The sequence below is a fragment of the Pelecanus crispus genome, chromosome 12, assembly GCF_030463565.1.
Source record: "Pelecanus crispus isolate bPelCri1 chromosome 12, bPelCri1.pri, whole genome shotgun sequence".
Taxonomy (NCBI): domain Eukaryota; kingdom Metazoa; phylum Chordata; class Aves; order Pelecaniformes; family Pelecanidae; genus Pelecanus; species Pelecanus crispus.
In genome coordinates this window covers 6,587,841-6,613,730 of record NC_134654.1, presented here as the reverse complement: position 1 = coordinate 6,613,730, position 25,890 = coordinate 6,587,841, and the positions used below count along the sequence as shown (strand labels likewise).

General features: G+C 52.9%; 2 protein-coding genes across 2 annotated transcripts; both read right to left on the bottom strand.

The window, feature by feature from the left end:
• Positions 1-502: 502 nt before the first annotated feature.
• RILP (Rab interacting lysosomal protein) lies at positions 503-5,428 on the bottom strand. The gene is made up of 8 exons (XM_075719992.1): positions 5,183-5,428; positions 4,227-4,350; positions 3,682-3,803; positions 3,287-3,478; positions 2,640-2,809; positions 2,379-2,501; positions 1,018-1,101; positions 503-659 (listed from the first exon to the last, which is right to left on the bottom strand). Exons 1-8 carry the CDS (start codon positions 5,426-5,428, stop codon positions 503-505), a joined length of 1,218 nt encoding a protein of 405 aa, XP_075576107.1.
• Positions 5,429-5,620: 192 nt separating this feature from the next.
• On the bottom strand, positions 5,621-25,241 carry PRPF8 (pre-mRNA processing factor 8). The gene is made up of 42 exons (XM_075719462.1): positions 25,142-25,241; positions 24,894-25,062; positions 24,046-24,210; positions 23,729-23,947; positions 22,911-23,123; positions 22,506-22,631; positions 22,322-22,427; positions 21,571-21,761; positions 21,266-21,385; positions 20,998-21,187; positions 20,695-20,814; positions 20,234-20,368; positions 19,998-20,127; positions 19,421-19,617; positions 19,116-19,322; positions 18,863-19,026; positions 18,361-18,487; positions 18,044-18,236; positions 17,509-17,696; positions 17,055-17,293; positions 16,364-16,510; positions 15,902-16,112; positions 15,442-15,558; positions 15,108-15,355; positions 14,743-14,922; positions 14,112-14,247; positions 13,352-13,521; positions 12,898-13,027; positions 12,569-12,715; positions 12,165-12,325; positions 11,302-11,493; positions 10,456-10,693; positions 10,073-10,201; positions 9,365-9,478; positions 9,048-9,221; positions 8,594-8,787; positions 7,998-8,237; positions 7,763-7,904; positions 7,268-7,408; positions 6,882-7,021; positions 6,499-6,701; positions 5,621-5,856 (listed from the first exon to the last, which is right to left on the bottom strand). Exons 1-42 carry the CDS (start codon positions 25,239-25,241, stop codon positions 5,702-5,704), a joined length of 7,008 nt encoding a protein of 2,335 aa, XP_075575577.1. The 3' UTR covers positions 5,621-5,701.
• Between the last annotated feature and the right edge of the window lie 649 nt (positions 25,242-25,890).

The following is a 25,890-nucleotide window of genomic DNA, read 5'->3' as shown; positions in this document are numbered from 1 at the left end:
AGCGTGCCCAGACCCTCCCAGCCACGCGGTGACCCTGGAACAGCACCCAGCCAGCCAGCCCAGGCAGCCCGACTTGACCTTCACGTTGCAGGAATAGCGGGGAGGTATGAGTGGAAAGGGGTGAAGTGAAATACCCCCGCAGGGCAGGATCCGGTGACGGGATCCTGGGCTGTGAGCAGAGGTGCTTGGCAGAAAGAGCTGCCAGCGGACGGAGAGAGCCCTTTGGGGTGCGGCAGCGGGAAGCGGGTGCAGATCCCCGCCGTGCTGAGCGGCATGGAGAAGCGGGGAGCGGAGGCACGGCTGTGCAGGACCCCCGTAGTTAAGCCGTGAGCACAACAAAAGGGTAGCCGATGGGCAGAGATGCCCGGAGGTGCCAAGCCGTCCCATGCCAGGCCAGCACCCCACGGCCGAATGTCCCGGTGGGTTTGCCGGAAGGCTGCCCACGCTGCGGCTTCGCCGTCACCAGGCTGTGAGGCCAGATCCGGCTCCCGTTCAGGTGGGGTCAGAGGGCCGGCGTGGCTCTGTCGGGGGAGCTGGCTGCCGGCTTGCTCTCTCCCTCTGGCTCCAGGTGTGTGTCCAGCGAATCGATGATTTCCCAGGCTCCAGAGCAGCTGGATGCGGGGGGGTCTTTGCTGCTGCCCTGATACCACAGCCCAAAACTGCAGGGAGAGGAGATAACAGCCGTGGGCGAGAAGAGCCTTCCCAGGGAAGCAGCCAGATCCCAACCTCCCTCCGCGTTTGGTAGCAGCAGTGGGACGCAGCTCGGCTGCGAGCCCCCGGGAGCGTGCAGCACCCCTGCGGCGGCAGCCAGGCCTGCCCATGCTGGCTTCCAAGGCAGATCCCCCCGAGCCAACCCCGCTGCGGCAGCATCCCTGCCAGCCCCACGGCGGGCAGCCCGGCTCCATCCCTGTCGTACCCTGCGGCACAGGCACCGGGCCCACAGCAGAGCCCCAAACCTCCTCTCCGCCGGCAAAGCCACCCATCCCCAGCAGCACCGGAGCATGGGAGCAAACTTACAAGCTCCTAATTTTGGATTCGGGAGGCTGAGCATCCACAGAGTCTGCACCGTGAGCTGGGAGCCAGGAGCCCTCATCTTCATCGCTGCAGCACAAAGGAGTGAAGGAAAAAACCTGCGCTGAGCCACAGGCTCGCCCGGAGCGAGTGCCAGAGCCACCCCGGGGCTCCCTCCCAAGCAGCGTCAGAGCCGCACGTGCGGAGGCAGCCGCGGAGCCAGGGGCACACGGACCGGAGCTGCTGTCCCCACGAATCCCCGCTGGGCTGTGACCTGCCACGAAGCCGCAGCCAGCTGTAGCCACGCTCGTGTCCCAGACACAGCCATGTGTCACGGCAAGCCCAGCCCTGGCTTGGTGATCTCTGCCACGGGGCTCTTCAGCTACCGGCTGCAAACCCCCGGCGCTTGGTCAGCGGACGCTGCGTCCCTGGTTGCCACAGCAGTGAAGTCTTTAGGCATCTCGCCCCACACGGCAAGCGCACGCTTCTCCAGGGGAACAACGTGACAATTGGCACCACCGGCCGTGGCTTGGGGCCGAGGCAGGTGACAGCCAGGCACCGAGGCAGGTGACAGCCAGGCCTTGAGCAGGGGAGCAGGGTGACACACGAGAGGCGACCACATGGCAGCAGCTATCCTCGCCAGGCAGGCAGGCGAGCAGGCAGGACCCAACACCCCCAGAGCCCCCCGCTGCCAGCAGAGACCCCCGACGCGAGCAAGCAGCAGGTTGCAGTAGCACAGAAGAGCTCAGCCCCCTTCAGACCTTTATTAAAGCCCCTAAAAGCCAGTGAGATCCAGCTCCCCCCGTGCCATACGGCAGCTCTAGCGCAGGCTTCGCTGCTCGCCGCTGACAGACACGCAGAGCCGGGGCTGGTGCCCGGCAGGGTCCTCCCCGCCCCATCGTGTGAAGTCTGTTGGAGCCAATGCTGCCCACGAACGTCTCGCGGAGCCTCCGAGGAACATCTCTACTGTCATCTTCAAAGGCTCTCTGCTGGACAGCCTCCACCCGTACGGCGCAGGGGCCAGCCTGCCTTGTCCCGTGGTGCCAGTGCCACCACCTCGCCTCCCTTTTGCCACGTCCATGCAGGGACGAGTGGCATTTGGCCAGGCCATGTGTGACTGGTGACAGGGACACGTGAGTGGCAGCAGAGAAAAGCCCAGCCCCTGCGGTGCTCCCAGGGCTAAGCCAGAGCAAGATATCCATTGCAGACAATAAACCTTTGATCTTTGGGAGGCAGGGAGGAGGCAGCTCTTGGCCTGGGGGAGTTCCCTTCCAGGGTGTCGCACCGCACAGAAATACCGGAGCCACCAGCTGGCATCCACCCTGCACAGGAGGCTCCGGTCCTCCCTCCTGGTGAGCAGGACTCACCTGCTCGCCGACTCCTCCACCGTTCCCAGCATTTTCGCTCTGATTTTTTTTCTCTGCCTTTTGATAGTCGACTTCATTGCATCCAAGAAGAAGCTGGGAACTCTCTCTTCGTTCAGCAGCTCCCTGCCAAAAAGCAGCCAGCTGGTTAACTGAGAGCCTGGCAAAGAAATCCGCCCCGACCGTGCCTCTGACGGGCCACGGGTGGTTGCAGGGACAGGAGGGACACAGCTCGCTGCCCCAGGCTGCCATGGCAGGACTCACCGCTGGTAATAGGCCAGCTCCTCCTGCACCAAGAACAGGTTGGTCTTGAGCTCGTTCCGCTCTTGCAGGATCTGCTGCAGCTCTTCCCTGGAGAAGCAGCAGTGAGCAGGGCTCCTGCCCGCGTCCACGTCCTGGTGCTGCGGCTCCTCCGCGGGTGACGGTGCTTCTTCCTGCAGGGACAGAGAGAGAGTCAGCAGGCAAATGGAGACCCCAAAGCCCCCGCCCAAAGGCTGGGTGCCACGTGCAGGCAGAGATGGAAGTCTCAGGAATGAGTTTGCTGGTCTGGAGCTGCCACAGCCCTCCACGGACCACGATGGCTCCCCAGCTCAGCCAGCACGTGCCACCCATCACCACACGTGGCAAACCCTCCTCATCCTCTGAGTCCCACCTGGCTTTTCCTCCCATCACCTCGCCTTGCTCGCTCCTGCCTCCACCCCTACCAATTTTTAGGGACAACGTATTATTGGCATTGCAGACACCGCACCGTTCAATTCACTGGTCAATTTTCAGCAGTGGGTCTTACTTGAGTGGCCGTGTCCTGCTGGCAGCCGGCAGGTCCAGGCGTGCCAGGAGCCCCACGCAGGACGGGAAGGTCGGATCAGCGTTAGCGATGCCCTGCAGCAGCAGGGCCAAGGGCTCGGACTCACCAGGCTGGGCTTTGGCTGCCGGATCTCAGAGGTGGTCCTGCTCCTCCTGCTCATTTCCCTCTGGGTTTGCAGCATCGCGGCCTCCAGGTCTGACTTCTTCTCCAGCGCACTCTTGAGCTGAGCCTGCACCACGGCCACCTTGTGACGCAGGTCCTCGTTCATGGCCATGAAGCGATGCAGTTGCTCCTGCAGCTGGAGGACCCGGGGCAGCCGAGAGTTGAGGCACGGCATCAGCTCTGGGCCCCCACCCAGGGACAGCAGCGCATGGAGAGCCACGGGAAAGGCATGTGCCCCAGCAGGCTCACCAGCCACTGCGACAGCCCCAGGGCGAGGTGACATCAAAGCAGGTCCCCAGGCCCTTCGCACACCACACCCGCGAGCTCCCACACGCTCACCGCCTCTGTGTCTCGGCTCTTGCAGATGATCTCGTGGGCCTGGGCACGAAGCTCATCCCTCTGCTTGTCCACCACCTCCTTCAGCCGCAGCATCACCTCCCGCTCCTTCCGCGCCGTCCTATCTGAGCCCAGACACAGGCGGACAGGCGTGAGTGGCCCTCGGGACCCGAGCACTCCCCTGACCCCACAACACTATGGGGTTTCTTGATGCTTCTGCAAAGCATCGCTCTACCATCGTTCCTGGTAGACAGCAGAGTAGGAACAGTGGAAAGAGGGGAGCTGAGAGTTTTAGGCTGTGCCCGACGCATTCTTGTGCTGGCAACGACAGCCTGCACCCTGTGTCTGCCCCCACCACCCTCCTGGGGGCTGCTCTGGGCTTTTGGGGTCCCTGTGGCCTGCAGAACAGGACAGCGCTCAGGCTCCCTGGTGGGACAGGTCTCCAGGGCTGGGCATCATAGAGGAGGTTCAGCCCTGTATGCAGCCCACTGTCCCCCATGGGAATGCCCCATGGTGGCAGGGGACCCTGAACCCACCAGGACACCCACCTTCCTGGGACTGGCTCTCCGCAAGCTGCCCCAGGAGCTGCTGGTTCTGCTCCTCCAGGCGGGCCAGGCGGCCGTGCAGGGCTCGCTCCCGGCGCTCGGCCTCCCACAGCCTCTGCTCCGGGTCCTGGGGGATGGGGACAGCTGGGTCAGAGCCATCCCAGGGGCTGGGGACAGCTGGGTCAGAGCCATCCCAGGGGTCAGGGACAGCCCCCGGGGACAGCCGGGTCGGAGCCGTCCCAGGGGTCGGGGACAGCTGGGTCAGAGCCATCCCAGGGGTCAGGGACAGCCCCCGGGGACAGCCAGGTCGGAGCCGTCCCAGGAGTCAGGGACAGCCCCCGGGGACAGCCGGGTCAGAGCCACCCCAGGGGTCGGGGACAGCCCCGGGGACAGCCGGGTCAGAGCCATCCCAGGGGTCAGGGTCAGCCCCGGGGACAGCCGGGTCACAGCCACCCCAGGGGTCGGGGACAGCCCCCGGGGACAGCCGGGTCAGAGCCACCCCAGGGGTCGGGGACAGCCCCGGGGACAGCCGGGTCACAGCCACCCCAGGGGTCAGGGTCAGCCCCAGGGACAGCCGGGTCACAGCCACCCCAGGGGTCGGGGACAGCCCCCGGGGACAGCCGGGTCAGAGCCACCCCAGGGGTCGGGGACAGCCCCGGGGACAGCCGGGTCACAGCCACCCCAGGGGTCAGGGTCAGCCCCAGGGACAGCCGGGTCAGAGCCACCCCAGGGGTCGGGGACAGCCCCGGGGACAGCCGGGTCACAGCCACCCCAGGGGTCAGGGTCAGCCCCGGGGACAGCCGGGTCACAGCCACCCCAGGGGTCAGGGTCAGCCCCGGGGACAGCCGGGTCAGCGCTGTCCCCCACGGGGACTCCTGGAGGACAAGCGCGGGTCGCTGCCACCGCGGAGGGGACCGCCGAAGGAAGCAGGGTCAGACGAGCCCCCCCGCCCCGCTCACCTCCGCCTCCTGCCGCCCGGCCGCCGCCTCCCCCTCGGCGCCCGCCGGGGCCACCAGCGCCTCCAGCAGCTCCAGCAGCCGCACGACGGGCGGCACCAGCCCGGCCACGGCCTCGGGCCCGAAGCGGCCGGAGAGGCGGCGCAGCTCGGCGCCCAGCGCCCCGGCCATGCGGTAGATGTGCGGCGGGGCCAGGCGGCCCGGCGGCGTCCGCCACAGCGGCTCCGCTCCCCGCCACGGCTCCGCCATCGCCCGCCGCCGCCCGCGGCCCCGCCCCGTCCCGCCCCGTCCGGGGCCGCCCCCCCCCCCGAGGCGGGATCTCGCCGGCAGCGCTCCCGTTCGTAAAAAATTTATTGAACGACTGGAGAGGGTACAACGACTGGACAGGGTGCAACGACCCGAAACGCGGCACGGGGGGGGGCACGGGGGGCCAGGCGGGCGTGAGCAGGGGGCGAGGAGCAGCGGGGCACAGACACTCGCTGTTGAATATCAACAGTACTAAGAGCGGGGGCGAGGGCAGGCCTAGGCGTAGAGGTCCTCCCGGTCGGCAGAGTAGACCTCCCCCTCCTGCAGCAGGGCGAAGTTGAGGAAGTGCGAAGGGCGATGGACCTCGTGGTAAAACTCCTTGGGGTTGGCGAGCTGCAGCTCGTACTTCATGTTGGGGTCGTGGCGAACACCTGCAAGAGAGAGTCCGTCAGCCACCTGAAAGCCCCTCCTGCCCCCACCAGCGATCGGGAGCTTAGCGAAGCCCTCTGCCCTCACAAGGTAATTTTTAAACAAACCATGCAGGAAGAGAGAATTCCAAACCCACAAAGTCATCACCCTTTGGGTTCCTCCCCCTAGAGATTTACAGCGCAATGCCCCCATAGCCCATTTCTGCTAGTCAAGTGTTTCATCTGCCCCTCTCCTCGTTTCCTGATCCCCCTGCAGCCGTCCGTGGTTCATCATACCAGAACCTCCTGTTACTCCCCTGCTGGGCACACCTTTTCCCTTGCATTTTCCATTATCATCTCTTCTGCCAGACAGGGATTAATTATTCAGTGCCAACAGACCAGACACCACAACCCAGAAAGACAAGATGTCTGTTTCTCCTCTCTATCAGAGTTCGCTCTCTTGCCACCAAAAAATCATTGAGAAGTGACATCCCGGTGCTGGTACCAAGGAAAGGTCAGACCATGATGCTGGTATCCCTGCCAGCCGCTCCAAGGAAGGCCAAGCTTGAGAAAGGGTAAGGAATGCTTCCCCGGGGAGCTATTCCCTTCTCCTCCCCAAACTATTCACATTGCCTCCACTCCTCTCCCTTTCCCAGGGCAGCTCACCCATGAAGTTGTAGTTCCAGGACCCTTGCGCTGGGACCATGAAGAAGCCGAGGAAGCGATCCGACAGCAGCATCTGCACCCTCTCGTAATGGGATGGCAGGTAGCCCTTGGGGTTGTTCCCTTTGTCGGTGTTCTGCCTGCCCCACTCGTAACCGCTCGGGGTCAGTTTGTAGGCTGTCAGCGTGCAGGAGCCTGGCGTAAAACTGAAAGAAAGGAGAGAAGGGGCAAGTCAGACTGATCTGGGGGGGAGGAGGGAAACCAGAGATGAGCAAATGCTCCCGTTCTGCCAAATTTTTCATTTTGAGACCTCAATGTGTTCCCAAGCACTGCACCCGCAGGCCCCCTCAGAAGAGGGGGCACACAGAAGCCTCCCTGCCTCTCACCTGCAGGTGATGATGATGGTCTTCTCCCCATCCCAGGAGGGGTTGTCAGCCATGACCTTGGCATGGGTGGTGACGTCCTGAGGCGAGAGCTGAGGGGACTCGTTTGGTTGGGTGTGAATCCACCCCAGAGGCTCCATTTCCTGACAAAAAGAGAGTGTTTTAGAGAGAAATAAAAGACGTTTAAAACAAGGCCGCTTCAAGCATGGCAAAGAGCACACAGGGACTAAAGGCTTCCCTTTCACCTGATCCCAGATCACGCTGGCTTCAGGCCGAGCCCTTTAAGTCCCACGTCTACAGCAGACCAAGGGAAGCTGCCCCAGCACTGAGGTCTCCGTTACGGGAGACGGTGATCTTCCACCCACACCACGAGCAGAAGCCCAACTCACCTTGAGATATTCATGCTGTGGCAGCTGCCCTGGGAGATGCACAGTCTGGTGCGTTCCCCACTGGGGCACCATTACAATGCACCGGATCTCCTTCACTTGGGGGTTATCGGGAGGGCTCACTCCATACAGGTAACCTGCAATCTAGGAACACAGACACCCGCCTCAGAACCCCAGAAGAGACCTCTGTGTAACCCATGAGAGTGGGTGGGCCCTGCCCTTAGTTCCTGAGGAGAGTATCTCTCGGCCAGCAGGTTCTCACGAGAGGAGAACATCATAGTTTTGTTCACTGCTGAGTTGTCCCCAAGTCTGGGCCGCAAGGAGCCATCAGGACCCAGCTAGAACTTGTGTGCTCAGCCGTATTGCCAGCATCTGTCTCGAGCACAGAGGGCTTCACACGGACAGCAGCAAGTTCCCAGCCCTTCGCCTGACTGCCCGGGACTGGTGCATGCTACAGCAGTGGGGAGTACGACTGTAATAGACTCGCTGCACACTCACCTGGGCCCGCAGATCTGAGATGCAGATGAATTTCTTCAACACGTTCTTGGGAAGAATGTACGTATAGCCCGTTTCCTTTATATCATCTGATGAAACATAAATGTGGTTTGTTCGCAGGTGGAGGTTGGCAGCAGAAATTGCTCTGTGAAGAGGAGACGATTATTAGAGGGCGCACAGATCCCTTCCTGAGCACTCTGACCTCTTCCTTGCACAACAGCCCCGCCTGCCTTCCTACCTGACTCGCCACTCAGTCTTGGAGGAGAAAGTCTGGGTTTCGTAGTTGCTGGTTGTGGAGGTGATGATTTCATCCCCGTGTTTGTTAACGGTGCGGGTCTGCGTGGCTGTCAGTTGTGACTGCTCCTTGGTTTGCTTCTCAATTTCTGCAATCTGCTGCCTCTGCTGAGAGGGGGCAGAGATCTCCATGCCCAGGATAATGTCTCGGATCTCTGACTGTGTCAGGGATGCAACGTTCACACTGGAAGAGAAAATCCACCCAAGTCAGGCATTTCAAAATACATTCTGGACCCTTCTCACCAAGGCACAAGCTCAGAACATCCACTCAGGGTGCTGTGAAAAATGAAACCACAACTTTTTAGACAAGAGGAGGGACCAAATCACATGATGCGCAGATCAGAAAAGGTTTGGTGCAGACATTTTTATCTGCCTTACTAGAAAGCTATTAATAGTACTAACCAGTTTCCCTACAAAGCTGACAGTTCATTGCCAAAGGCCCTTGAAAGCCTTCTGCTCTCCACAAGCAGCACTCTGGCCCCAAAGTTTTGAGCAGGAAGGAAAGGCTGACAGGATTATTGCAGCCGGACAGTAGCTTACTTGTTCTTCTTGCCGTAGTCAGCAAGGATGAGATCCTTCAGCTGCACCTCCACCTTGATCCACTCCTCATCTGTCAGGGTTGGCCAGATGTGGTGAGGCTCCGTTATGGTTGTCTTATCTGGTTTCAGAATAACTTTGGCTCGATCGTTATTCACATGTAGTGCCCGGAGAATCAGAATCAGACGAGAAAATGCCTTGCAGAAGAAAAAAAGTTAGTCAGAAAGTTAGTCACAAAGAAGGAAATCAAATAGATGAGGGCCTAGTACAGCACTCCTCTGTTTGGGCACACCGACACTGCACGGGAAGTGCCAGCGGAATCAATCTGAAGGAAAATCCAGGTATACTCAGAGCCAAGTGCTCCCAAGCAACAAATTGTGAGGGATCTCTGAAGCCTTGGCTCCTGCCTCATTTATCAGCAGCAAAACAAAATGCAGACTAGGCATGCTGTGCTTACCGTGTAGGAAGAGATGGTTTTCAGCCAGTCATCATAGAGATTGAAGAGAACCATCTGGGGTTCAGTAGCCTTCAGGATGAGATCACCAAACTTTTCCACTTTCAGACAGGCCTGGAAGGGCAGCTGCAACTCTGAGCCTTTGATCACAATATTGGGGAAATCCAGCAAGTGCACCTGGAGTTTATCGAGAGGACGAATTAGCTCACAACTACTGCAGAACACTAGTCCAGATAAAGTCCTTCACAGGAACACAGGACTGTTCTGCAATCTCCCAAAGATTTTACAATGTCCCCACAGAGCAGCATCTGCATTGTTACCTCAAGTGGGTCCAACATGCCCTTCCGAGTCACTATGATCTGCTTAGGCTGCTCTTCCACAGGAAGTGATCGAATCAAGGCAGCCACTTCTTCAGCAGTCTTCCACTTGGCCAGCTACAGAAAGACAGCAGGGTTACAGAATTACCTCTCTGCTAACAGCAGCGTCTCCGTGCCTTTGGGAATTAGAGAGACTCAAACCAAATTCTAAAAATATGACTACGGAATTTATGGCTTGTTCCAGATCAGTGACAAGGCCCAGCATTTCCTTCTTACTGATCACCGAGGGCAGTTCCCATTCCCTGGAGTTCAGTCACTCCTGACTGGCTCAGAAAAAATAGCCGGCTACACCGCCTCCCTGGCTTTGCCACCTGAGAGTCTTCTCACTGCACTGGATGTACGGCCAAGTGCAACGTGATTTGCTGGAACAACGAGCACAGCACTGTTTCTTAAGCCCTGCTTGAAGATATAGCTTCTTTACAGTTCAGAGCCTCAAAACCCTTGCAACATCAATGTCTGCACTTTTACTTTTACACCCCACGGCAATGCTTGCCTGAGCACAGGTTACACACTGGACATTGGAGCTCCAAACTTGTTAAGAGGCAGGAAGGTGAAGACCCTCATGATGTCTTCTGCTCAAGTGAGCGTCCCACGCAGTCAGAGCCCATCCCCAGCTCGCAGCCCAAAACACAGCAGGCAGCCAGGCCCTACCTGTCCTAAACGCTTCTGTCCTGCCCACACAGACGTATGGATGATCTTCAGGAAGAGCTGTCCAGTTCTGGGATTGAAGATGAAAATGGCTCCATTGATGGGTTTTGTAGTCAAATTCCCTTCAAAGGTCTGACAAAACAAGCAGAAGTGAAAAGTACAGGGGGATAAACGTAACCTATCCACACCTTTACACAACAGCTGACTCGCTGTGCGCTTTGAGCAGGAAATGTACAGGAAACGTAAGAGCTGCTCTCTGCACACTGCAAAAATTTGGGTTCATGTTGATTCCTGATTTTCCATCATGCATGCCTCCACAACCACCCTGAGCACGGGACATTTACAGTCCCTGTCTTTTCCCCCTGCAGATACACCTCTGGCCTCACCTTGTGAATGGTCACTCTGTACACATTGGTGTCATCCACAAACCAGATGATCTGGTTGGAGAAGAGCTCTCCGTAGTTCTGGGAGGAAAGGTACGGTTCTGTGGGCTCAGACGAATACAGCTGCAACCCCTTGCGGATTCGTTCTCTCAACACGTACAGCGCAGGATTTGCTTTCATAATTTTGGCCATAGCCTGCTGGATCAGAGGTTTGCTCCCAGGGAACCAGTTCCCATAAGCACTGAAGAAGAAAACAAACAGAAGACCTAGTTGTTGCCATCAGCTCTGAGATGAAGAGACAACAGCCATGCACAAGTCTTCCCATGCAGCAGCCAGGCACCTTTCTGCCTGGTGACTATTACTGTATGATTTCTTTTGCCATGTCCTTGGGAGCTGTTCACCTACGGCTTTTCTCTGTGGCTCCTCCCAGTGGGAAGCCACAGCACACACATGCTGCAGTCCCAGAAAAGCTGCACCTTCTCTAACAAGCACAGTGGAGCAGAGGCCTGCTTGCTGGGCCTTTCCTCCTAGTTTTGCAGTGAAGAACAGCTGTCCCCACTTGTAGGGGGCCTTGAAACAAGGCCCGTCCTTCAGCTCCAAGAACAGCCTGACAGAAATCTCCTAACAAAACAAATGATTAGTGAGCTGGGAGAACTGAACCATTATTATTGAATGAGCAGATATCGGGCAACCTGAAAGGACTGCCTAGATGCCCTATCCCACTCACTGCATACCTCCAGCTTCTGCCTTCTCATCCTCCTCCCTAGAATACAACCCAGTTCGGAGACGCACTAAGACACAGCCACGAACTACCAATTACAGCTAAAATACAGAAGGTGCAGATCTCACCTGTGCAAGTTATAGGCCAGATCAATGGCAATGAGCACACCAGTAGGAGATGGATAGATACTCATGTTGTCTGTAGTGTAGTCCAGGAACTTGGCTCTTGCATAGCGCTCGATATCATGGGAATCGTAATCTCCCCAGCGCAGCTGGATATCTATCCAGTACTTCTGAGTGGTGGTGCTGTCCATCACATCTCTAAGGAGAAAGTAAGCCAGAACAATTTAATATTGCACAAAACTCTGCTGCAGTTGCTGTGTGTCTTTGACAGAGAGTAACTGCCACCAAGCATGAACACTGAAGCCAGCTACTATCTGCACACCATCCTGAAAAGGGACTCCACTACTCTCTTCAAACAGCAGCTGAATGCAGAAGCTGTTAAGAGAAACCCTCAGCCAACGGGGTTCAGCTGCAGGTTTAAACAAAGCACAACGTTACTCCTCTGTTGTGTAGCCATGAGGGGCATCTCCCCAGGGGATTGTCCGGTAAGGATTCAGTCAAACTGAACACAGCACAGGTGCAGATAGTGTCCAATTCACTCCAGATCCTGGCCCTAGGACAGCACAGCTTTGTGGGGTTTCCTGAGGAACCCTTCAGAGCTCCTGAGCTCTGGCTCAGGGGAAAGGTCAACTGGAGGAGAGAACAGGAGCAAAGACAGTCTTCATGTTTTGCAGAAGGCAGTGCTAGGAGGTGCTGCAACCATCCACCCAAATAAGCCCTGCACTGTGCCAGGCATGACTGCGTCCTCCTGTGTCCCCAAAGACAACCAACCCTAGGTGCCCAAGAGACATGGGCTTTGGCTCAGGATGACAAGCTCAGCAGCTCTGCTCTGCAGCAAGATCAAGGAGAGGGAAAAGGGAAACACTCACTTGGAATCTGCGAGCAATGATGGACGTGACACGTTCCACTTATAGGAAGCAAAGAGAAGGATATCTGCACATGAGGAATTCATCTTGTATGACTTCCTGGGATGGATCGTCTCTTTCTGCACTGTCTCAATCTCCAGAGCATCCAGCTCTTGATCAAACACCTGGGGATAAGGCAGTCAAAGATGAGTTGTGTTCAAGCAGCCTACCTAAAGAATCTATTCTCAACACAGAGCTAAACCAGACACCCAGGAAAATCCCATTTCCTCCCCTTCCCTGTCAAATTGCTGGAGAAGGGGTAGACCTGCTACAACCCCTGGGACAATCTGTTGCTAGCAGGAAGCCATTGGTACACAAGGAGCACGCATGCACTGCACAGAAACAAACCAAGTTAACGTACTGCTCACCTGACACAAATCCATTACAATGCTCTCATGGATCTTTTGCCACAAGTGAGCTCGGAAAATCTGAATGAGAGAAATCTTCAGTGTGGGGATCTTGCCATGCATAAAGATGCCTGTCAAATCCAGCTGCACCTGAAACCCAACATACACCTGCAAAGGAAAAGCAGCTGTGAGAACATGCAACAGCACAACTGATGAAGTTTAGAAAACAGAACAGCTACTGTTAAGGAGGTTTAGTTCATCTCTAAGAGATGTTCTGGAAGAATTAGTTAGATCAATTAACTGCTCTCAATTACTGGAAGTTTCTTCAGGTACAAACTCCAGATACTTACATTGGCTCTGTTAATGGTAGGAGACCACCACAGGGTGAATCTTCTGTTTGGAATTTGGTTCAAACCCGATCTCTGGGCATTTGTCAGCTTCTTCCATTTCATGGACTCCTCAAAGCCACTGGCCTTCTCCCTAGAAAGGGCAGACAATCAATTGCATAAGATGGCCCTCATCTCCGCTGACTGTCATGTGCCACATATAATAGAGGCAGGGAACACACACACCGGGAACAGGGAAGATTATTTAATGCAAAGAAATTTCCATGGATTTGCATGCTGAAGTTCAGCTATAGCCTAATCCCAGGTGCCCTCACAACTGAACTATAGAGTGTGCTAAAGTGATGACTGAAAACCAGAAAAGGCTCAACAGAATCAGTACAGCTTGAGCCAAGGACGACTCCTGGTGCACCACTAAGCTCCAGTTCGCAAGACAAGGCCACATGAAGGTTTCTCTTACCAGAAGAGACCCTCCCACGTGGGGAAGTAAGTGCCCTTGAAGAGAGTGTGCTCCAGGATTCCTTCCACTCCACCAAGTGCCTGGATCATATCTGTGCGGTAGTTGTTCAGGTTCCAGAGTTTGCCATCATGGCGCTGATGTGTCCACCAGAACGGGTTCTGTTTCAGGACCTGGAGACAACAGCGCACTAGTGAGCAGCTTTGTATTCAGATCATTTAACCCGTCTGCACTAATTGTAGGAACCAAGATGATGTCAGCTAACAAGTAAAAAGCCTCATGCCCTCAGTCCTGGAGGACACAGCTCATCTACAATATGAGTTCAGTCAGTACTACCATGCAATTCAGACTGGGTAGAATCTAAGATGATGTTTTTATCTTTCAGGGACTGGCCTTCTACAGAGCCACCATTAGAGGCTTTAAATAATAAATTTTTCCACTGTTATTAAAATTTAAGATTTTGGAATGTTTGTTTTGGGACCTTTTTTCCCCCCTCTCCAGAACAGATTTCTTAATACTCAGCTACGCTCAGTGTGGTGTTCCCCAAGACACTGCAATCTATCCAAATGCTTCAAAGTGGCTAGCTACAGATTTTTGAAGCGTTTGGTTCTCAACAACCTCTACTAGTGCCAACACATGGCTCTAAGTTCTTCCTGCAGCAGAGAGACAAGGAAGTGCACCTGCAATAATGCAAGGTAAAAGGATATTGTCTGGAACAGGTATCTGAACCTCACACTCAGCCATAGAAATTCCCAGTCAATACCTGATACTGTTTGAAGTCAGTCCTGACTCTCCATCCTTTATCATAAGCTAGGGTATGCCGGTCCTTCTGGAAAAGGGTGTTAATACGAGGAATTCCCCTGTCCCATGAGTCTTCCAGATCCTCTAGCGTCAGACGCCTGAAGAAAAAAATCCCCATGCTTTGTTACCTCTCAATTTTACAGCAATGCATTAATGAATATTTCAGGTGATGAGATCACAGATATAATACAGACCTCAGGGCTCTGGCAAGGAGAGGTTCTAAAGTGCCAAGCACTCAGAGGCTCAGCAAAGTGTCTATAGCCATCACTAGGAACATGCTGATGTCGAACAGCCCAAAAGAAAAAGCCTGCCCTTGTAAGGGCCCAGAATTAACTGCAAATGGGTCTGATGTCAGCTTTTCCTGACACCACCTGCAATACCATTTCCCTCAGACTGTGCCACGGGCACACTGTCTGCTTGCAGAGTCCATAACCTCCTCCAGAGGTAAGACAGCAGCTTCGCAGGCGGCCTGTAGCACATATGACAGGGCCAGCAAGGTCTCCAGAACCCTGAGACAGTGCAAGACTTCACACCGCTGCCTGTCCTCATACACAGACACACACACAGAGATCTGACTGCACACGGAAGCACACCTGTTCTGGGCTATAGCCTCTTGTCGCTTAAGGGCGTACTCTGCCCATACTCTCTGAGAGTCAATGAATTCACTTTCCCATGGCTGGATGTAACGATACAAATTTGGGATGAGCTGGTCCTCCTCGTGACTCATTCCTGAGCGGAAGTGAGTGATGCCAACATCAGTCTGTTTGGACCACCTGCAGCAAAGAGGCACAAGAGTGAGGTAAAAGCGATAGGACTTCACAGGTCATGCTGCCAGACCTACTGTAAAGGCAACATATCCCTATAATGAGGCATGGTTTAGCATTCTCATATATTTTTATGGGAAAGAGTATCTAACAAAACACCTAACTCATGTGGGCATTAGAGCAGCACAACTCACCTCAGGTCAGACTGCGGGATGAGAACGTGGCCCATGGAGAGCATGCCCAGCCCTCCCAGCTCTTTAGGGGTGTAAAACACCACTGGCGGAAAACGGCTGGGCATTTTGGAATTCAGACCAATTTTGATTCGAGTCTGGATTTTATTTTCACACTTCACCAGCAAATCAAGCAACTCCTGAGTATTTACAACAGCTTCCCGGAAATACGTCATCAAGCCAATCAGAGCTGTATTCCACTTATTGACAATCTAGAAAGGAAAGCAAAGGATCAGTTCTCAGCCCATTCTCCAAGCATCTGCAGAAAGCTCTGTCACACATCTTTCTCCCACCTTACCTTAGTGAAGGTTGTGGAGCCAGATGCCATGAGGATCTGCCTCACTCTGTTGTGAAATCTCTGCATAGACTCATCATCCACACGCAGAAAGCACTGAGCTGTGCGCTCCTTGGTGACCTACAAGAGCACAGAGCCATCAGTTCCCTCCTGGGAGCCCTCTCTCCAACAGAGACAGTAAGGTGAGCTCTTGCATTTATGAATCACGGGGAGAGAAGAGGCTGAACAGCATCTCTGCAGTTTCAGGTTCCCCGCTCATCCACAGCCAAGGATTTCCCATCCCTCTCAGGAAAAGAAAGTTCATACCCAGTTCATTTTAACTCCACCTGCTAGTGGTCCCAGTTACACAGCTGGCAAACTCATGCTGCTAGGCAGCCCCTGCCAGTAGGTACAAACCCTGCTTTGATGCCAGGTACGGGCCAGGCAGGGACTGCTCTCCCACCCTGTCAAACCCTCACCCTACCTCATTCTGCAAGTTCCAGACACCGTCCTTGTGGGTGAACTCCTCATAGCTGGTGCGGCACTTGGGCAAGATGCGGCACTCAAAACCACACATGTTAAACAGCAAATTGGGGTTATCCTTGCTGTAAACGGATACGAAGCTATTCTCCCACTGCACTGTGGTGACTGATCGAGGCAAGCGGTTCTTGATATCCCAGAATACAGCACGACCACTGAAAAACAAGATGTGCACAGTGACAGGCTGTCTGTTATTGAAGTGAAATAGAAACTGGGCAAGTTCTCAGTGCTTTCCTAGCACTATAGTCTCTCACACCCATCAATCACTGTCAGAATTACAGCACAGACCCCTCACCTCTTCTGACTTTTCTTCTTGAGCACCTGCCTATCAGTCTCCAACAGTTATTTATTAAAACTAATTTTCCCACCCTCACACCACTTGTTTTTTCCAGGCTGTAGCACTTACAGGTTCACATCATGTTTCATGAGGCGCATCCGAGCATCCCGGGGCCAGCACTTCTTGTTGTTATAGCCTACAATGTTCTCGTTGTTGGGATCTGGATGCTCTGTCAGGTACCGCTGAATCAAGTCTCTTGCCTCATCTGCTGTAAACCTGAAAACACACAGAAGAGGACCTGGAGTTATGTGACCAACTTCTCTGAACACCCAGACAGACAAGGACTTGCTTATGGATAGCTGTTCGCCATAGCATGTTTGCAGGTAACTATCCCAATTCCTCTATCTTCCCACTGAAGGAGACTTCAGTTGCATTAGCACAGTCCAACCCATGACTGTTTGGGTTACCTTTCCATGAACAGACACCAAATTTTATGTCCACTTGCTGGGAAGCGAGAAGAGGCTTATTTACCAGTGGAAAATCTGTAACAATTAGACTTTTGACATAATTGCTTTTCTACTGATCCTGTGAAGCTGTAGAAAAGCTCTCCTCTATTAACATAGCAAACTGAGAAAGCAAGAAGAGGCATCTGGACACCCAGTTCTTCTGGAAAGTCTGTCAATTCAAATATTCCTGATCTTTCTTAGCAAAGGGAACAAAAGCCTTCAGTAGGAGCATACTAATTCCACTTGCACAGCATCTGCTGCAAGATGCCAGAACAAAAGTGCAGCTGAGGAAAGCAGGGCCCGAGAACTCTCACCTGAAGAAGATGTGAATACGGTCGATGTATCTGCAGAAGAGGCGAATGGGATGGGCCACCTCGGTGGCGATGTCTTGGAAGCTGAGGAAGTCATTTGGCATCTGGGGAGGCCCGGCCATTTCACTGGCACGGTGCAGACCCAGCACCAGCAGGTCCATCACAAGCCCATAATACTGGACAATGAAGGAAGCAAACTGCAGCCCACGAATAATCCCATAGGAGTTTGTGTGATTCATGTCCTGAGGAAATGAAGGGGAATTGTGAGAACCTGACTGTCACAATACACGAGAGACCTTTGACCTGAGCAGTAGCACTTTAACAGGACCCAGAAGGTTTTTTCTAACTCCCTCATTACTTCTTTCTCTGGCAAGTTTTGTGCCCCCTCCTCCTCCATGGGTCCAAAACCTCTCAGTTTTACAGTCCACCCACTCCCTTTCCTGACAGCAATCATTACCTTGTAGTTGATCACCACGTTGTTCTTGGCTGTCATGTAGTCAGCAATGTTGTGATCAACAATAAGACGCAACAGCCTGTTGAGCAACGTCAGGTCAATCTTCTCATACATCTTCTCAAATCGCGATTCCAGCATCACGTTGCATTCACCTTCACTCGTTTCCCAAACATCTTGCAGATTATTAATGCCTGAGGAGACAAACAAGCTTGCCATGTTATCTGACACATCAGAGTGCAGAAGCACCCTTCTGGACACAGGAAGTCAGGATATTTCCTGTAATGCCTGATTTTTCAGCCTCTGGTCCTTCCAGTCTATGCAGAAATGGGAATAGAAATATGTAATCAATCACAAAGGCTATGGAAGTTCTCCTCCCCCAGTATATACTTATATATGTTAACCTACAAAATATAGCCTGATTGTAATGACTATTGACTGCAAGTTACAAATATGAAAATTCAGCTCCCAAGGGGACTTGTAGGAAGCAAGCTCCCGATAAGAAAACTAATTTTTGTATGGAATACAAGACCCCGCTAACCTTGGCACCACTTGTACACCAACAGCGGAGGAGGTTCAGTGTCAGCAGGTTTGATCCATGGAGGGAAGAGTCGTCGCTTATCAGCCTCATACCACAAGTACTGATCCAGATAAGCATCTGTGATTTTCTCCAAGGGCTCAACATCATAAACAGGAACTAAGTGGCTGTAGAGATCCATGAACTCAATACCCACCTAAAAAAGAAGAGGCAAAACTGAGGTTTATACTTGACGGAGAACACAAAGTCCCCTTAGCGCCATTTAGTTCCCAAATGCAGTGTAACTTCTAATATTGTGTGGCTTTCACCAGGGTATTTACCTCCTTGAAGGCTCTCTGAGTTAAAAGGTGTCGTTTGATTCTAGACAGAGCTTCGTGAGGATTATCATAAGCCTGTTCAATCAAGCCCAACTCTTCTCTCTGTGACTGATTCAGGCGAGATTTCACACTGAAAGTGAGAAAGAACAGCTCACACACCCAAGCATGAACTAATGGCCACTGTTAATGCAGTGTAATGCATTAAGTGCACCAGTTTAATGACTGGTGAAAGACGCTGTTCAACCAAGCGGATCAAGACAAGATCTGTAACTCTTCACAATCCACATCCCCAAAAATGCCCGATGACCCTTACAAGCACGGTATTGTTTCTGCCCCAAGCGGCAGAGCCCACGAAGAACGCCCAGGCGGCCTTGGCAGTACCACAACCTACAGCCTTCACCAGTCCATCAGGGTAAATTTTACGGCATACTCAATTCCAGGAAAAACGAGTAACAAAATAGCTTCAGAAGCCTTTCCCAGAACACAGTCACTTCCCAGTGCTTACCTGTAAGCTTCCTTCAGCCTCTCAAGGGCCAGTATGAGCAACTTGGTGTCATGCTTGTAGGACAGTGGGGGGAAGGGAATGGGTGAGAACCTCCTGCTTTCCAGCCAGTGCACTGTGGTTGTGTACACAGCAACAGCCTCTTCTGCAGTGATGTAAGGCCCATCCTGCAGAACCACAACACCAGCATTAGTCAGCGAAAGCTTCCCTATGAAAATAGCACCAATTTGGACAACCTCAGGCAGGACAGAAGTACCTTCAAGTAATTATGCTGCCGTTCCTGTTCAGCTTTTAAGTAGAGCCTGGTCAGCCGGCCCAGATTCTTCTTACAGACGGTTTTGTCTACAGTGGCACCCCGACGGATCCGCTCTCTGTTGTAGTGAGCTGTATTTGTCCACCAGTCAGCTTTTGCCTTCACGTACCTCAGGATCATGTTTTCAATAGGAGTTGGCAGCCCTGGCACCTGTGGAGGGACAGTAAAATGAGGGAAGCAGGAGTGAGAAGAGCAGTTCTACCTGGGAGATGTTAAAATTGAACCAAAAGGCCAAGTGAGAGACTTGCCTTCCAGGGGATATTGGCCTTCCAGCACCGCCAGGCCTCACTCAGATGCTGCAGGATGGTTCTGGCTTTGTTCTGTTTGATTCCTTCTGGCATCATGTCCAGAATGTCATGCATAACAGCTGCCCTCAGCTCCAGGTCAAAGTGAGACTCCACACGCTGCTTTGTGACAGTCTTTGCTACACCCTTTGAATGACGGCCTGGAAAAAGCAAAATACTTCAGCAGTTCAAGACATGACCGGGCAGGACTCCTAATACAGGAGCGTCTTGCACACAGGTGCAGGATGTCTGAAGAAATTACACTGCCACAACATCACTGATGAGTTTGGAGTAGACAATCGGGAGGCTAATCTGGACCCCAGAGACCTAAGGAGCAGGGAATCTCACTGCCATTTGGCATCTATTCTGGTGGCACTGGTCTTGTAAGAGCTCTAAACCATCAACAGCTCTTGGGATTGACATGGAGTATGGATACAGACCACCACTTGGAACAGAAAATTGGAGTTCAAGCTGGCAAGTAAACAGTATTAATCTTTACCACACACTCCTCCCACATCCAAGATTTATACAACATGCTGACCTTCAAACTGCCTGGCCAGCAGATTCCCCAGCCAGCGTTCCAGCAGTGGCGTGATGCCCCTCATGAAGAACAGCCATACTCTCCAGCCTGGAGCCCAGAAGCCACAGCCAGGACCTTTGCCCACAGGCCCCTGGAAGAAGAGAGACACGGTAACAGCAGGTCACTGACACTCCAGAATCCCTCCCTTGTTGCTCAGCTTACGTGGGGTCACCATCACGTGGAAAGGTGGAACTTACTGTGTTAAACCTGTAGTAGATGAGATGTTTCAGGTCCTTGCACATACGGATCTGCCTCATCAGTTTGTACTTGTATCGGTACATTCCTGTCAGCTGACCCACATGGGCAAAGATGTACTGCAAGCCATCTGCCAACTGAAACACAGTGAGCACAATCAGAGATAACAATAAACACTACATACATTGCCTCAAAAAGCTAGGTTTATTTTACAGGCAGGAGCAGAGCGTATTAGGCCATACAAAGCTCCTAACACTGACTCATACAACGATCAATTCTTATAAACTAGTGTAAGAGCAGAATTTCACGCAATGCTGCATGCTTTCATTGTTCCCCCTCTTCTCCGTAATACTGCAACATTCAGTCATATTGTGCATCCTACATAAGCCCACTCAGATATTCCACTCCTCCTCTCACTTCCCCTCCTCACCTTTAAAAAAAATTTTTAAAAAATTGAGCCTACCTGAAACGCATCTACATTTCCAAGTCTGTATTGGACATGGCTGTCCACCACCAACTTAGTCAGCCGCAGAACCTCTCGGCACAGATGGAAAGCATTACCGAAACGAGATTTTTTCCTTTCCTGGGAAGAGACAAAAATCCAGGATTTATGTAACAATGTTATGTAAGAATGAAACAGCTCAAATTTGGTCAGCCTGTACAACAACTGAACAGTTGAGGCACTGTGACCTGTCTTACCACACTAGCTACTTAACAATCTTCAGGTAAACTTTACTCTTGAGTAAAACAGCTCATGGGCCAATACCTTAGTGGTGAGGGTCTTCACAGGCTTCAGGTTGAAATTGTAATCCAAGTGAAGGTAGTTCAGGTTCTTTCTGTGGATCAGCAAGTTCAGCATATTGTAGCCCTGGCGACACACCTGCAGGCCTACTTCCACCCAGTCCAGCTTTGTCGACTGGAAAAACTTTGTAGCCTTGAAGGAGCGGAACAGGTACCTGGAGAGAGCAGAGACTATAATCAGCTGAATCCTCATCACAGATCAGCAGTTCCCCACTGAACAGACCCCCACCTACCTCTTCTTCTGGGCCTTGGGAGGTCTGTGCTTGAGCGCATTCAGAACATAGTATTTCAGTAGCTTCTGATAGGAGACTCGCACTTTCACTGGCTGGCCTGCTGGGCAGTGCTCGCGATACCTAGGGATAAAACATATTTCAAATTTTCAGATAACCCACATTCCTTAGAAAACAAAGAGTCTCCAGAAAGTCTCCTAAAATCTCCACAAACCAGTCACCACAGGATCTCTTTATTTTATTTTCATTGTAACAAGACAATAATGTCACAATCACTAGAACACCCCTTCTCCCAGGAAAGAACTCACCAGTTCTTGACCAGCGGGATATCGAGAGCTCTCCGAGTCCTCCCAGACCTCAAGTTGAAGGGCCGTGGGGCCCACAGCAGGGCAATGCCATTGGCTGTGTTATCTGTGTAGAGCGGGGTATCCTTCAGGAAAGGTTCCACAAACTCTGGCAATTCAAACTCTTCATCATCATCAGGCAATGGTTCCTGACTCTGAAATGCAGAAACACCACACAACGTCTGTTTCCTGGTTGCTTCAGCTCAGTTTTCCCAGTTAACCAAGTAAAAATAATTTCTTTGCTCTCCTGGAAGAAGCGTGATGGTGCTGAGTATCAGAGAACCAGAAGCACTCTACAAGGCCCCAGTGGGCCTGAGAACTAACTTTGGCTACTAGACCCTGAGCTAGGTGTCATGGAGGTAACTCAAAGGAGAGCTCCACGAATACTCCAAGGGCAACCAAAAAGATAAATAACCTATCAGAAGACTCTAAAATAACACTGCTAATTATGCATTGGGCTTTATCCTACAGAGACCAAAGGAGACAGCTTTGTGCAACTCCAGAAGTTGAAGACCTCTGGAAAAGACTAAAGAGAAGAGAAAGACTGAAAGAAGACTAAAGAAAAGACTAAAATGGCAACTGTGGGCTTTTCTGTGAAAGGGCTTTTGCTTTCTCCTGAAGTATCTATGCATGTGCTGCTATCAGAACCAAGGTTGCAAGCCAAGTCACCTCCACACGTAGGGTTTATCACAGGCTCTCTTGGACAGTGACTCACCTTGACAGAATGTCTGTGTGAAATGGGGTTGATCAGTGGATCGAAGTAAAAAGCTGGGAGATCAGGATCTTCTGTTTTAATGAAAACGACGTTTGGAGTATGATACCTACAACACAAATTATGTATTAGAGGATTCTGACAGCTTTCCCCTCCTCTCCCTTGCTCTTGAGGCTGCTGCACTTACCAGGTCAGGTGGACATGGTGTGGCAGGTTATTGTACAGGTATGGGAAAGCGATTTTGTACTCTGTCCTGATCGGCTGCCTGATGATAATTTTGTTGATATCATTAAATTCATTCCAGTCTTCATCCCTCAAATGAGACAAAAAGAAATTGTTATATGAGCATTCAGGGGGACAGAAAGGCAAACATTTTTGACTGAAGACACGGTATCAGCGCTTTTCTTTTAGCCTTCTCTTTGCACTAAAACCCATTCAGTATCCAAAGCAACAAGCACATCACAGACTTAATGCTAAAGAGAGCGAACTCCCAGGAACAGCTCACTGAAGGCAAGACACTTGATAACAGATTAACCCTCCCAGCCCTTTTCCCAGATAACCACTTATCTTTCCTCCTAAACACAACACTTACTGAAGATTGATGTCTCTAACAAGAGGCTCAAACTTGGGACCTCCAGGAATAGCCATGTTCAGCGCCTTGGAGGTAAAGAACGCTTTCAGGTCAAACAAATAGAAGTAGTTGTCATCCACAAGATCAGTGAGCAGCTGATTGGCCAGCCGGTACAGCGTGGACATCATCGGGAGAGTGAACTGCCAACGCTGGTACGTGGAACCATTTACATACCTGCAAAAGAACAAAGCACAGACACTTACTACACAGCCAAGAGACAACTGGGCCTTTACCAAAGGACAAGAAATAACCAAACACCTTTCACTGCCCATCATTTGCAGAAAATACCAAGGACGATTAGCACATGGGCCCCTCTAGACAGAGAGAAAGGCTGCAGGACTGCTAAAAACCACTACAGACTACATCTGCCCAGAAAATACCGACCGCTCCAGCTCCTCTCCTCCTCCATATCCAAACTGATACAAATCATCTGCGCACTCCTAGCAAATATCAATTCAAATTCCAACTAGACAATCCAGGTTGTCATATTTATGGCACGGTAAGAAACGTCAGAGTTTTAGCAGTTAACTGGGCAGCAGCTTTCCTGGACAGAGAGGCCTTGTTTGCCCTCGTTGGATGCTGAAGACAAGAAGCGTAGCTTTACAACAACCAGGTTCTCCCTCCCATCCTTGAGGGAAGGTTCGTCTCTCCTCCCCAACATCACACATAGCCCAGCACAATGCAACCAAAGATTATATACTGCTATGTATAGATAATTCATGTAGTGCATTTGTTTTTCCCCCTCTCACAGTGAATTGTGCTACCGGAGAGGCACATACTTCTTGTTGTCTTTCAGTGGCTGGTGGTCATAGAACCAGTCCAGCACAGGGGCATCCTCCTCCGGATCCAGTTCAAGCTGAATTGCTTCCAGGGGCTCCACATCCAGGATGTTATCAGCATAATCCAGAGGGGGTTCTTCATCATCAAAAGGGGGGAATCTCATCCTCTTGAAGTGACGCCTATCCCTCTTCTCTCGCCTCATCATAATCCACATCGACCTGGCAGAAACCCAGAGACCATTAAACATTGTTTTTATTGTGGATGCACAAGCGTTGGCTCAGAATTTCCAACCAGGGCAAAGGAAGAAGACACTTACCCCCACTGAGCAATGTACACCGGCTCTATGACCCAGGGAATCTCATTCACAAAAGAGATGGCGCCTGTGATATGGTACAAGACCGGAACATCTCTGATTTGCTCCCAGGGCATGGGCATGTTCTCCAAGAGCTTCAGAACAGCATGAGGCATGTACTTCAGAGCACTACAATCAGAAATCAAGGAAAATCAGGGTTGGAAGGGACCTCAAGAGAACAGCCATCCATCTGCCACAAGCCCAATTACCTCTACACCTGCCACTCCTGAACGCTGCTCATCTAACCTGTTCATAAAGGCTTCCAGTGACAAATCCACAAACTTCCTATTCTATCCTTGTGCTTCATGCATCACACCACCAAAAAGTTTTCTACTGGTTTGGCCTCCAAGAAGTTGTTATACATTAAGAATGTTACAAACAAACATGAAAAATTTCAAATGCGTTTCTGGAGTTTTTACGGGTAACGGTAAGTTAGTGCAATGGATTGTGATGTGCATGAGATAGCTCTCTGAACCCCAACAGAAAAGAAGCACTCATTATGCTTTTTAATCTTGCAAAAAACATACGCTGGCTACTTCATACTTTCCCCCAACTTCTTCTAAGACAATGTGTTATCCAGGGTAATGTTTTTTCCTTAAATTCAAAGTAACAACTTCCTTCGCTTATCCTCTTCTGCATTGCTACACTAGTGGAGCAGATTATCCCATCCTCCTCGAGCTACTATGCTGCTGCTTTCTATGCACAACTAACACAGAATGCCCTTTGGAGAAGGGGCTCTGCGTTCAGCGTCAAGGCAGCAGAAGAGGACTCAGCTCGGCTCCCGGGGGGCCCTTAGCGGGGGGCTCGCTTACCCCAGGTAGACGCGCTTGTCGTGACGGAACTTCCTGTTGGTCATGTCGCCATGGTCGCGGATGATCTTCCGGACATGCTCGGGGGGCATGTCCTCCTTCTGCGCGTCCACGAAGCCGAATTTCCTCTTCTCCGCATAGCGCTTGGCCTGCAGCTGCTGCCACTTGCGGGCTGCAGGGACAGAAGAGGCGGCGGGGTCAGACCCGGTCCCGCTCGGGAGGATAGGGGTGCAGGGGCCGGCCCTACCCACCTTTCTCCTGCAGCTTCTCCTCAGACATGTAGTCGGGCAGCGGCGCCAGCGGGCTGGGCACCGGGGCGCAGCCGCCGCGGTACGGGAAGACGGCGGCCATGGCGACGCACCTGCGGGGGGGGAGAGGGGCTCAGGGCGAGGACGGGGCCACCCCCGGCCTCTCCCCCGCCATCCCCAGCGGCACCCCGCCACCCGCCCCGCCCGCCCCCCGCCCCAATCGCCCCCCGCCGGCCCTCACCGGCTGCCGCAAGGCCCCGCGCCTCCCCACCACAATGGCGGCCCAGCGCCGTCGCCACCGCGTCTCAGAGACCCGGATGTGGGCGGGGCGCGCAGCCAAGAGGACTGTCCAATCAGCTTTCGGGCAGTCTCGGAGACAGCAGGCGCACCCAATCAGAACGCGGAGGAGGGGCAGGAGGTGGGACCAAGGGCGGAAAAGGAAAGGAAGTTGTGACTAGAGTACACTTCCGGTGGGCTGTCCGGCCTTCTCCGGTCCCGCCCTTTGCTGCTTTCGATTGGCGGAGAGAGGCAACGGTGACAGCTCGGCGCCGGCTCTTATTGGACAACGTGTGGCGCAGACCAGCCCATGCTACCTGTAGGGGGCGCTGTGGGGCAGGCGGCGCCCCGGGGTGAGGGGGGCCCGTGTGGTGCCGCTTCCCCCACCACCACCGTGGGGCCTGGGGCGGGGTGGGATCGCCCGTGGGGCGGCGTGGGCCTGTAGTGCCCCCTCAGTGGGGGCAGTGCCCACCTCG